The sequence below is a fragment of the Urtica dioica genome, chromosome 1 (assembly GCF_054948205.1).
Source record: "Urtica dioica subsp. dioica isolate 48M chromosome 1, U.dioica_male_clone48M_v1_H2, whole genome shotgun sequence".
NCBI classification, from domain to species: Eukaryota; Viridiplantae; Streptophyta; class Magnoliopsida; order Rosales; family Urticaceae; genus Urtica; species Urtica dioica.
In genome coordinates, this window is record NC_142756.1 from 17,301,734 (window position 1) to 17,315,181 (window position 13,448).

A 13,448-nucleotide genomic window follows, 5' to 3' on the forward strand; every position below is an offset into this window, starting at 1 on the left:
CTTAGTGGGGTTGGCGGCTACCGCGGGATCTCGGAGAAGCATTGGCAATTGTCGCAGCGCCTTGCCCAGTCATAAGCATCTCTCTTCATCGTAGGCCAGAAATAGCCTTGTTTAAGCGCTTTGAGCGCGAGGGAAATTCCAGCGGCGTGGTTCCCACAGATGCCCTCGTGTATTTCGCGGAGGACCTTGGTCGACTCGACGCTATTGAGGCATCGGAGCAACGGTGTTGAGTAACCGCGCTTATAGAGTACGTCATCTCGAAGCGTGTACTTGGATGCTAAGACTCTCAGCTTATCGGCTTCTCTGCGGTCTTTGGGAAGTTCCCCTCGTGTAGGCTGAGATGCTACTTCTATGGTCCTGACCTCGTCTTGGGAAACGGACGGCCAGGGGAGAAATTCGATGGGTACGGTTCCCAACCCATCTTCGTCGATGCCAGATCCAAGGCGAGCAAGTGCGTCGGCCTCTGAATTTTGTTCTCTCGGGATTTGGTGAATCTCGAACCAAGATAAGGCATCGAGTTTAAAGTTTTCCATAGCCAGATACGCAACCATATTAGGTTCCTTGGCAGTATAATCTCCTTTAACCTGGTTCACGATCAGCTGCAAGTCGTAGTGTATTCGCAGGTTTTGTGAACCGAGCTTTTGCGCTAGCTCTATCCCCACAATGAGCGCATCATATTCGGCTTCATTGTTGGAGGCCTGGAAGCCGTAGTGGAGGGCGTAACGTAACTTTTCCCCGACGGGGTTAACCAAGACTATTCCGGTGCCAGCCCCCCAAGCATTAGATGCTCCGTCTACGCACAACTTCCAGATGGGACCCGTCGGGTCAACCTTTCTTTTCCGAGTTAATGCGTCATTTTTTAAGTCATTTTCCGCTCTTTCCATATCGGGAGTATAGGAGAATTCTGCCACAAAGTCGGCTAAAGCTTGACCCTTTATAGCCGTTCTTGGGTGGAACTCAATCCCGTACTCGCTCAATTCTTGGGACCAGATCGCCATGCGAGTCGATGTTCCCTTTTGAAGAGCTTTACTGATCGGATGCTCGGTTCGCACCGCGATTGGGTGAGCTTGGAAATACGGACGTAGCTTCTTAGCTGCCGTTACGAGAGCCAGAGAAAGTTTCTCTATCTCGGTGTAGCGCGTTTCCGCGTCGAGTAAGGCTTTGCTCACGTAGTAGACCGGCCATTGGACCTTGTCTTTTTCGCGGACAAGAACAACACTTACAGCTCTTTCAGAGACGGCGAGATACACGTACAGCATCTCGCCCTCTCTTGGTTTAGAGAGGAATGGTGGGGACCCAAAGTAGACCTTCATTTCCTGGAAGGCCTTTTCACATTCGTCCGTCCACTCAAAGCTATCCGTCTTCTTTAGAGCTTTGAAGAACGGTTGACACTTATCGGTGGCTTTAGACACGAAGCGTGTCAGAGCAGCAACCCGACCAGTCAGGTTTTGCACCTCTTTGACTCGTCTTGGAGACTTCATTTCAAGAAGTGCCTTGATTTTTTCGGGATTCGCCTCTATCCCTCGTCGGCTGACGATGTATCCGAGGAATTTTCCGGACTCAACCCCGAACACGCATTTTTTGGGATTGAGTTTCATTTTATATCGACGGAGGATTGTGAACATCTCCCTTAGGTCGTGTACGTGATTGGTTGCCAGTAGGCTTTTGACGAGCATGTCGTCCACGTACACTTCCATGGTCTTGCCGATTTGATCGACGAAGATCCGATTTACCAAGCGCTGGTACGTTGCTCCCGTGTTCTTAAGGCCGAAAGGCATGACCTTATAACAGTAGAGACCTTGATCGGTGACAAAGGTTGTCTTAATTTGATCGGGCTCGTGCATTCGAATTTGGTTGTAGCTCGAATAGGCGTCCATGAAGCTGAGAAGTTCATGGCCAGCCCTGGCGTCTACCAGTTGTTCGATACGCGGGAGTGGGAAGCAGTCCTTAGGGCAGGCTTTGTTAAGATCTTTGTAATCTATACAAATTCGTCACTTCCCATTTGGGTTTCTTCACCATTACCACGTTGGCGACCCACTTGGGGTACTTAGCCTCTCGGATGAAGTTTGCGGCGAGAAGTTTCTCGACCTCTTCATTTATGGCCAGGTATCGTTTTGGATTGAACGTCCGTCTAGCCTGCACCTTTTCGGCAACCCTTGGGTCGTCGTTTAATCGGTGTACTTTTATCTCGGGATCAATTCCGGGCATGTTCGCATGAGTCCATGCGAAAACATCCTTGAATTCTCGGAGGAAAGCAGTGAGCTGAGTTTTGATGGCGAGTGGAAGCCGGATGCCGACCTTTACAACCTTAAGTCTTTCGACGTCATCTCGAGGGTCAAGTTCTCCGAACTTCCTTGCGTCCCTTAGGTCGCATGGGTAATCGTCTTCCAGTTGGAAGATTGTGTTGACCATTTTTCTCGCGGATTTACCATAAACTCCTTGCACGTAGCATATTCTGGCTTGGGATTGGTCTCCGGCCATGATGCCAATTCCCTCTTCGGTTGGGAATTTCACTAGTAGGTGATACGTGGAAGTGATTGCCCTTAGCCGGTTCAACGTGGGTCGCCCGATGATCAAGTTATAGGGCGACTCCTGATCAACCACTAGGAATGAGACCATGTGAACGGCCTAAATACCTCCAGGGGTCCCGAAGGTGACCGGCAGATCGATGATGCCCTCGGTCATAACCTTTTCCCCAGTGAACCCAAACAAGGGCGTTTGGGTCGGAGTCGGGCGCAGCCCCCCGAGCTTCATGCGCTCTAGGGTGGACTTGAAAATTATGTCGGCAGCGCTGTCCTTGTCGATGAGAACCCTTTTCACCAAGTTATTGGCCACTTGGGCTTTGAGCACAATCGCGTCATTGTGTGGATGCACAACTTGCTTGGCTTCTTCATTGGTGAAATACATCGTCTCGTGAGGCACGGACGGAGGTTCTTCATATGTAAAGTTGACGTGCATGGCAGCATCTTCCTGAGCCACGGCCCTAAGGAATTTCTTCCGTTGTCGGGCTGAATCTCCATCGCGTGGGCCTCCCAATATGGTGGTCATCACGTGGAGCTGTGGATTGGCGCTAGCAGTAGCCGCGGTTCGGTCGGCAGAAGCGGCTGTTCCTCCTCCTTGACCAGACTATGGTCTGTTCGTGGTGAGGCCTGCAGCGCTAATCATCACGAACTCTTTCAGCTCACCTCGTTGGATCAGAGCCTCGATTTGCCTTTTAAGGTTGTAGCATTCCGAGGTCAAATAACCGTATTCCCGATGGAACTCACAATATCTAGATCTATCGGGAGTTGCGGGATCTTTTTTCATCGGAGCCAGGGGTGTGAACTTGTCACGTGCTAGAGCCAGGATCCGTTCTGGCGCCGTGTTCAACGGCGTGAATGACGAATACCCTTTGAAGTTTTCCGCAAGTCGCGGCTTCTGGGGTACAGGGGGCTGGTTATTGGAAACCTGATTCCCCTTATGTCGTCTTTTACGAGATTCGCCTTGCTCGTGGCTAGGTTCTTCTCAACGACGAGAGCTTTGATTGTTGCTCTTGTGGTCGTCGAGGTAATCTTTGACTCCCATGAAGGTCTTAGCTCGAGTCATCAACTCGGCCATGGTAGAAGGGACACGGCCGACGACCGACTTGAGGAAGTCGCTTGTGCGCAAGCCTTCAATGATAGCGGCAATTGCATCACCGTTGTCAAAGCGGTCGACCTTGTTCGACTCTTCAGTGAATCGGGCGAGGTATCGCCTAAGAGACTCGCTACTCTCTTGCCTGATTGACCAAAGGTACATCTTGGTCTTCTTTTGGACAATAGATGTGGCGAACCGTGCTAGGAACATGTCCTTCAGGTCTTTGAACGAGTGGATGCTTCCCTGCCTTAAGTTCTTGAACCACTCGAAACCGGGTCCGGCGAGGGTAAGACTAAAAGCTTGGCACATGGCGCCAGGAGAGACACCCTGCATCATCATCCAGGTTTCGTAGTGCTGGATGTGGTAAGCAGAATCCGCTTTTCCATCATAGGGAGTGAGGTTCGGGAATTTGAAATTCCCCGTACAAACCTCGGCCAATATCTGAGCCGTGAAATGCGATGAATTCTCCTCAACGACTACATAGGTGCTTCCGCCTATTCCGTATTTTGGGAGATCTCGTACCTCATTCCGAAGATTGTGGATCATAGTAACCACATCGAGATCGGTCGTTGGAGTAACCCCCTGCTCGGGAGGGGTTACCTGTCGCCTTTCGTTAGACCCTTGACCTGCGCGGCGGTTCCCGTTAGTTGGGACTGCCAGCGGGATGTTGGGTCTAGAGCTTAGTCCCTCTCTCAGATCATTGCCACGCCCAATGCGTTGAGCAGTGAGGTGGTCCCTAAGATCAGGGCTGGTCGTACAGAGGAGCAGGCTTCGTCTGCGACGACGCGCTCTTCGCGTGCCCTGACTTTCCGCAACATTCTCCCTTTGACCTAGTCGGTCAAGGGCTGAACGTCAGGAATTCTCCTCTTGAGAAGCTGCCGGCACGTCGCCTGTCCGGGGTAGAGGATTTGAAGGACCGGCTTCAAACACGGCGGGGAGTTCCCCGTCCTTCGTGAGAGAAGTCTCGATATCCTCCGAATCGCCAGTACCCTTATAATCAGGGTCGCGGTCGCGACTTTCCTCGTTGAGGTTCTTGGGATCCCCGTTGGGGGTTACCGTATCATGCGTAGGTCGCTTTGCAACCAATCGGCTGTGGTACCTCGCGTTCTTCGCCTTTAATTGGCGGATATTCTCCTCCAACTCCATGATGCGATTGTCCCTGCTATCCTGAGATGGAGATGGTGAGCGGGTCGAGCTCTCTTCATGGAGCGACTCTTCGTCACCATGCGCTCGGGAGCGCAAGAAGTATTTTTTGGTCCCAGTGACGTTATCGGGGTTGTTCACGCCCTCAGAACGTACGGGTGGCTGATTACTCATCTTTTCTGAAGTTCGAGAAAGTCGAGTGTTCAAGAGAAAAGAAGAATATGGATAGACGGGGTTTCGGGTTGAATAGGTCGGGAAGTCCCCTCCTTCTAGCGCCAAAATGTTGTCGCACGAAAATGAACAACGATTGAATACCTCGGGCGGTTCGATACAAGGCAGGACCAAGTGATCGCACCCGGGCCAAAAGTGTGAACTCGAAATTCTCGAGCTAGGTTCTCTCCGATCAACCCACCTCTCGGAAGAAGGAAAGGGTGAGGAGGAGGAGTGACCGTGCCTTTATGGTGTAGACTGCCTACGTACCCGTGTGTGGGATCAGGTCCGAACGTAGTTCAGGGTGCGTGTGACGCAGCGTGAGGCGTGGAGCCTTTCCGGAGAAGCGTGCTCGACGAAGGAAACGGTGCGCGGAGGAGTCCTCGGCGACGTCTCAGAACTTCGGAGATCACGTACGCGTCTAGCGTGTTAGACGCGTTAAGGGACTCTAGTTGAGAACCCTAGGAGCGTGCCTGGGCACTAGAGGGCGTTCGATCAGAGGGAGCGACGTCCGGGAGTCCCCGAGAATGCTTCAGAACCTCTGAGAATGAGAGAGACTTGTGGGAGTGCTTCAAGCCAAAAATGGCATCAAAAGAAGCAGAGGAGAGAAAGAATTCGAGAGTATCGATAGGAGAAAATTGGATTCCTTCCTCCTTAGTGAGATGGGGTTTTTATAGGTGTCTGAGGGCCTTGAGAAGGCCCTTCATCGTCCTTGTGGGACTAGGGGCGTACATCTCTTCAAGTGGAGGTGCACAAGAAGTAGCGACGCACGGCGCGCGGCGCGCGCTGGGCTGCGTCTTCGTGGGCTTTTCGCGACCGTCGTTCTACCGGGCTCGTCAAGCCATCTTGGGCTTCGCATCCCGGGTTTGTGACACGAATGTACCTATTCGACGGGTGGGATCCGACTCGAGGCTTGTCTCGAGGGGACCGACTCCGGCCCTGGCTCGAGGGACGAGACTCGATTTTGTAGAGATTGACTTAAGGCTCGACTCGAGGAGCGAGGCTCGACTCGAGGAGGCGGACTCAAGGCTCGACTCGAGGCTTGACTCGAGGAGGCTGACTCAAGGCTCGACTCGAGGAGACTGACTCAAGGCTCGACTCGAGGAGATTGACTCAAGGCTCGACTCGAGGAGCGAGGCTCGACTCGAGGAGACTGACTCAAGGCTCGACTCGAGGAGACTGAATCAAGTCTCGACTCTAGGGGCGAGGCTCAACTCAAGGAGCCGACTCAAGTCTTAACTCGAGGGGCTAGGCTCGACTCAAGGAGTTGAGGATTTGGCGCGAGGGCTCGCCGGTTGACACGTGATGGAAGGCTCGCCGTTCTTCAGGACCTCCGGCCTGACCATCGGCCCTTTGAACGACGTGCCTTCTCGACGTCTCGGGTTTTCCGAAAACGACCGACAACACCGACCACTCCTCTTCCCCATCTTTTATGTTGGAAACTCTCTCTCTCTCTCTCTCTCAATATATATATATATATATATATATATATATAGATTACTCTCTGTTATTTTGCTTTCTTTCTTCTTACTTAATTGAGTAAAGAAAAAGACTCAAAATTCCTTGCGTCTTAGGGTTGTTTGGTACTTAACTCAAAAAGTTTTTGTTTTTTATTTTCTAATTTTTGTACTTGTACTGAAAAATTATTTTGCAGTTGTTTTCAAAAAGCTATTTGGTACAGTTTTCATTTTTTTTTTTGAGAAATTGGAAAAACTGAAAAAAGTGTTTGGTACAGTTTTCATTTTTGTTTTTGGAAAAATGAAAAGAGACGATGAGGAGAGAAGAGAATAATTTTTTTCCAAAAGCACATTTGATTTGTTTGCAGTTTTCTTTACTCTTTTACAAAACAACTTCAAAAATTTTTTTCGAAAAATTAAAACAAACACCATTCTCACTTTTTGTTTCTAATTTTTTTAACTTAAAAAGTGAAAAACTGTTTTTGAAACGGTTACCAAACACCTCTGTAGTAATTGCAGAATGGTCCTTCTTTCACTACATTAAAACATCTGATTGCTCTTCTGAATAAAAGGTAAAAATATTTTAAATTAACACATATATTGATAACATATTTTATAAAATGTTTTAAAATTATATTTAAGTAGAAATTTTTATCAACCACCACAATTTTCATTGATGTATTTTATTCTTTATTTTTGCAATTTTTTTTTGAATGATAATGTCCATCGACCATCGTAATATATGATTATATATATATATATATATATATATATATATATATCTTTATATTTATAGTACATAATCAAACCAAGGATATATAACCAAGGATATATATATATATATATATATATATATATATATATATATATATATATCAGAAGCAAATTATTTAAGAACTTCAAAATTAAGCATTACCCAAGAAATGCACGCTCGAATAATCCATGTTAATTTGTATGCTAGTCTAACCTTAGAGGATATATACGTAGATAGAGGCTCAATAAATATACTAATTACAGGCACTACGGTTTGACTCTCTTATATTATATATGTGACAAATCTTAACAACTTAATTGATATCAAGAGTTAAACTCAATTTGCTTTCGAGATCTTCCATTAAATTCGTTTAATATTTGATTCCATTAAAAAATAGCGAATTTCTATGACATTTCTAAATAGTCAACGTTTGATATATTTTAAGTAAATAGTCACTTTCAGACGTGGATGTTAGGTAAATAATCACTTTTATATACTAAACGTTGGTTATTTACCTAAAATTTACATCCGAAAGTGGCTATTTATTTCAGATTTACAAAACGTTAGTTATTTAGCAATTTCAAACGTTTAAATTAGCTATTTTCCTAATTTTCTGTTTATATTTTGAACTCGGGTACAAAAAATTTATATATAATAAAAACAGAATTTATCCATATATTTTCCTTTTTTTATTACTTTTGAGACACTTGCTTAATTCAATATCAATGAGATGATTTAAAAAAAGGGTCAATTAGAAAAATAGCCAACTTAAACGATTGATATTGTCAATTAGCCAAAGTTTGATAAATATTAGGTAAATAGCCATTTTCATGTAATTACAGATTTAAATCTTAGATAAATAGCCACCTCCATGTATTAGGTCACGTCATTATTTACGGCTATTTACCTAAGATTTACCAAATGTTGACTATTTAGCAATATCAAACGTTTGAATCCACTATATTAGGCCACATCATTATCTACGACTATTTATTTAAGATTTACTAGATAGTCGTTATTCAAGTTTATTTTGAATGGAGGGTCATAAAGGAGACACCAAATGAGAATGATTTGTGTACATAAACAATCAAGATCCTCTGTCTTCTTTTGATGTCTTATTTAGTGTCTCTCTAATTAAAATAAACCACGATATCATTTTATTTAATTGTTAATTTATATTTATTTAAAAATAAGTTAAAATGAATAAATTAGTTTATTTTGTATTAGAATGTCTCATTTCGATTTAGTACTTGAACAATGTGCTCTTTATAAGTATGTGACATCCCTCTACTACTGAGCTAGTTTTTTTAGTGTGAGTTAAGCTCACACTTCTAATATAATATCAGAGCGGGACTCAATTTTGATTGTGGAACCACTCGTGAATGTTCATTCTCACAGTCTTCATGCTCTAATTGTCCATTTTAGATGTGAAAGGGGATTATTAGAAATGTCCCACGTCAATTGGATATGTGCTGTTTATAAGTGTGTGACATCTCTCCATTCTTGAACTAGTTATGAATTAGGTCCAACACTTCTAATATTTTGATTAGAGGGACATAAAAAGAGATACAAATATATAAGACAGAGGATCTGTGTTCAATTCCTCTATGAAACGCAATAAGATCACGCAAACTAGCACTCTTGCGCGAAGAAGTCAAAACTAAAGTATATATATCTTCTTTGGAAGCCTCTTCTTTATGTCACGAGAAAAACCAGAGGGCTATATTTCACTTTAACGTATAAACAAATATACGCCTATATATAATATCATAGGATAGGACTGTTGGAATGTGGATAATAAATTTTATTTATTATCATGGGAATGGTTGATTTGTGGCAACAAGTTGAGTGGGTTCCACTCATCGGAATTGAATAATTCCAAATGATACGGATTCCTCGTAACGAGGGCTATAAAATCGAATATTTATTTGCCAAAATCGGACCTAAGATGAATGAGAAATTGATGCTCAAAGTAGGCTAAAGAAACACAATTGTTGTTGTGTTGTGGAAGTGAAAACCAAGAGTCCCACATTGGTTGGGGATGTGTGTTGTGGTAGTGTTTATATACTATCCTCTCTCTTTAGTGGTCAAGCAAGTGCAAGAGAGGAGAGTGTGGGTGGGTTATCTCTTAACCCCTCGCGCGCGCACACACACGCGCGCCGCCGCCGAGCCGGGCTCGGGCTCGGGTTTCGGGTTTCGGGAATGGTCTCGGGCTTTCTTTTTATTGCAAAGTCCACTTCCTAAAATGTTTAATTCCATAAATAACTTTTTGTTGCTTTGGAAATTAAACATTTACTCTCGAGGAGTTACTCGTAGCCATAAAGGCTGGAACATTGCTGCACAGTTACAGTGCATTAAGGCCGATTTGAATTTGAGCGTTAACCATGCATTAAGGACGGTGTAACCTCTCCTTTATGCCGAATTATTGGGCATTATGGAGCTTTATTGCTTCCGTTGAGAGCTGCTGCTGAGTGTGCTCTTGCGCCTATAAAAGGCTGAGGTCTCTCTCATTCAGGAGGACTACGAAATCTATACATTCCCCACTTGTTCCCGTTTCTCTCCCTCTTTCCCAGAAAATTTTCTTTGTCTTGGTGATAGTATTCTCGCAGGTTCTAGTTCGCCGAGAGAGTCAAGTGGTTGGTGCTCACCTTGCCTCTGACGTCGTTGTATCTTGGGAGGCTTTCGCTCACGATTTCCAGCACCTGTGGGAGAGCGATAAAAAGCTTCAAGGAAACCGTCCAACGGGCCTCGACTTTTCCGACCTATTTTTGTTTTCCCGTTTCTTAGTACAAAGGTGTAACCGGGTTGTTTGTAATTTATTTTACGTGTACTTTTTCATGCATGCAATTTGTCTTCTATTTACGTCAATATCACCATAATATTGCTAACAAGGACATATATATAATTGTGTGAATATACTATTATATAAAAAAATAAAAATAAAAACATGGCTCACTATTCTCTTCTCCTGGCCACGACGATCATAATGACTATGATCCACCAAAACGAAGCCCAAAAACCAGCACGAAACCAAACCAATAACATAGTCTTCTTCCTACAGGACTACGCAGGTCCGAACGGCACGGTGGTTCCGATCGCCGGAGTCACCGGAAAAGAGTGGTCCTTCTCAACGTTCGGCACGATCTTCGCGGTGGACGACCTCGTCACTGAGACCCCCGACAAGCGGTCCACCAGATTGGGCCGGGCTCAGGGAACGCTTGTCGTCTCGGCCTTGGACGCCTCGAACGTTGGCGTTTTGCTGTCCATCGTGTTCGATAACGGAAGCTCGTTGGAGCTTCAAGGTGTGATGCGTCAGAGCAAGAGGTATAGAGAGGTCTCGGTGGTTTCAGGGACTGGGAGATTTAGGTTTGTTAAGGGTTATGCTGTGTTTGAGACCATTAATTATGAACGACAGACTTCATATGTCATCGTTAGGTGTACAGTTACGTTACTTAGCTCATAATCCTAGTCAATGTTGTATATGTATGTTTAAATCATCAAATTAAATCGTCTGGTGGTCGTTATAATAATAATGAGGAAATGGCGGCACAAGTGCCCAAAGTTATCGGATTTTTACATTTATGTACCCTAACTTTTTATTTTCGCGGCATAAATGTCCAAAGTCACTTCTCGGTTACACTGTTAGTGTTTTGGACGTTAAATGTAAACGGCGAGCCACGTGTCTTCATCATACAATGTCTGAGTTAATAAATGAGAGTAAATTATAACAAATTGAAAAATAAAACCTTATATTCGTCATTTCCTTCTTCCACCGTGCTTCCTCGATCCGCGGTGGTGCTTCCTCGGCCTGCGACGATGCTGCCTCCACCCGCGCTGATGCTTCCTCGACCCGCGACACAGCTTCGTCGACCAGCGGTGGTGCTTCCTTGACCCGCGGTGGTGCTTCGTCGACCCGCGGTGGTGCTTCTTCGACCCGCGGTGGTGCTTCTTCCATGGGTTTAGGGTTTAGGAGAATTTAGGGATTTAGGGCTTTTATTTATTATTTTTTTTTTCATTTCAAAATTAATTTATTTAACCAAATCAGTCACAGACGTTCATTTATAAGTCCATCTATATTTAATGTCCAAAACACCAACAGAGTAACTGAGAAGTGACTTTGGACACTTATGCCGCGAAAAAAAAAGTTTGGATACATAAGTGTAAAAATCCGATAACTTTGAGCATTTGTGCCGCCATTTCCTCTAATAATAATAGTTAAAATGCTACATATTATTTTAACTGCAGCTGTAGTTTTCCTTTTTATTTTTGGAGAAATTATTTTAAATAATCAAATATTGGCTAACGTTAATTAAACTTACACCTTAATTTATTCAAATATTAAAAGATATATATGACTCAAACTTATATCCAACTCTTTCGTAGTATGCGCATAAATGCTGTCTTAATTTGAAATATTTTGTTAACCATCAGACAATAATAGATTTTTCGACCTAAGAGATTTAAATAGATTATAAATGCAATTATTATATATATACCACTAATTCTCAGGCACGGAACTAGGCATACATTCTATACGGGCTAGATGAAATTTCTTTTTTGGAGAGGGGCTATAAGCTTATATCACAAAAATTGACATTTGAGGAGGCTTAAGTCTCCTTAGTCTCAGGCAGGCTATCTCTGTCCATGTATATAAAATAACTATAAAGAGGTTAAATAATGACACAATATAGCATAACTACTCTCCTAATATTAATGTTAGATTATAAAATTTTCAGACATACTAGTTTTTTATTTGAGTTATTGAAAATATTCTTTATTTTAGATTTGTTCCAATGTAATACTTATTCTTTAAAATGGATGGAAAGACATGTGTAAGTCATTTAAGTGGAAAAAATTAAAAATAAAATAATTTTTTTTATTATTTAAAAAAAATCAAAATAATATCTCTCTCCTCTTCTCTCTTCTATCACTTTTCTCACTATGAGCATGTATATTTATATATATGATTTGTCATTTTTTTTTTGGAAAGCTTCATGTTAATAATATTTTTTTATGATTAATTTTTATTCTTTTAATGCTTTAGAAAATAAATAATTTTACATTTAAAATGGAAATGTAGTGCTTTTAAAAAGAAAGATTATTCAAGATTTTTCCGTGTAATAAATATTAAAATAAATGAAGCTGCGTTGAAGAGGAACATGATTCAGGCCAAGGAAGAGAGAGAGAGAGAGAGAGAGAGAGAGAGAGAGAGAGAGAGAGAGAGAGAGAGAGAGTATTTTTTTAATTTATCTAAATATTATAAAAAAATTTATGTTTATTTTTGTAATTTTGCTCATTAGATGGTTTATATGTGTCTTTTCATCAATTTTATCTATACTAACGGAGGAAAAATATTGTAATATTGAGTATTTTTCCAATAATTTTTAAAAAATAAGTATTAAACGGCAACAAATTGAAAATATTGAGTATTTTTCCGCCAATAACTCTTTTGATTTTAACTCCTAATGAAACTTTTCTATTACATTTTGTTTTTTTTGTTTCATTTCCATCTGCAATCATAACGTTTATTTATTTATTATAATTGAAAGTTGAAACTGTATTTTGGTCCCTTATTTATACGGTTATACCCACTGAGTGGGACAAAGGCCCAATGCCCCATCTCAGTGGGTTTTGTTTTTTATATTTTTATTTTTATTTTTATTTTTATTTTTATGTAGTTAAATTAAATGGGCTGTGATGTTTCCAACTAACAAAGCTCATAGCATTTGTTCGGTTTGTGTAGTCTTGGCCAATAAAGTCCAACCCAAATTTCAAGACACAAAATAGCATTTTGATCTAATCTGCTATCATAACGTTTATTTATTTATTATAATTGAAAGTTGAAACTGTATTTTGGTCCCTTATTTATACGGTTATACTCACTTAATTCAATTGATATATAGAAAGTCCACAAAAAAGTGATTATAATTAAAAAAAAAAAACTGTCAACATAATTCATAAAAAAAAAGTTAGTACATACGCATCATGAACAAACTATTTTCATATGTTACCTTTCTTCATTTTTTAAATTTTTTTTTGTTATTTTATTTTATAAGTCATCATTAGTGTGATTCATTTTTTCAATTCTTAGCAATAATAAACTAATTAGCCTTAAATATCTCAAATAGGAAATATATATTGGGATAAAAATTTTAAAATATAATATAGTTAGAAAGCTTTGAAAATCACAAAGATTTCAAATAAAATAGAATTTGGAATCAAAATTATTAAAAGACCTATTTTTACCTATCGCCCAAGGCCCCCACATT

General features: G+C 41.9%; 1 protein-coding gene across 1 annotated transcript; it reads left to right on the top strand.

Annotated features, from left to right (window-relative positions):
- The first annotated feature begins 10,103 nt into the window (after nucleotides 1–10,103).
- Nucleotides 10,104–10,642, top strand: LOC149407601 (dirigent protein 23-like). Its single transcript, XM_089620995.1, has one exon. It carries the CDS (start codon nucleotides 10,127–10,129, stop codon nucleotides 10,640–10,642), a length of 516 nt encoding a protein of 171 aa, XP_089477121.1. The 5' UTR covers nucleotides 10,104–10,126.
- The last annotated feature ends 2,806 nt before the right edge of the window (nucleotides 10,643–13,448 follow it).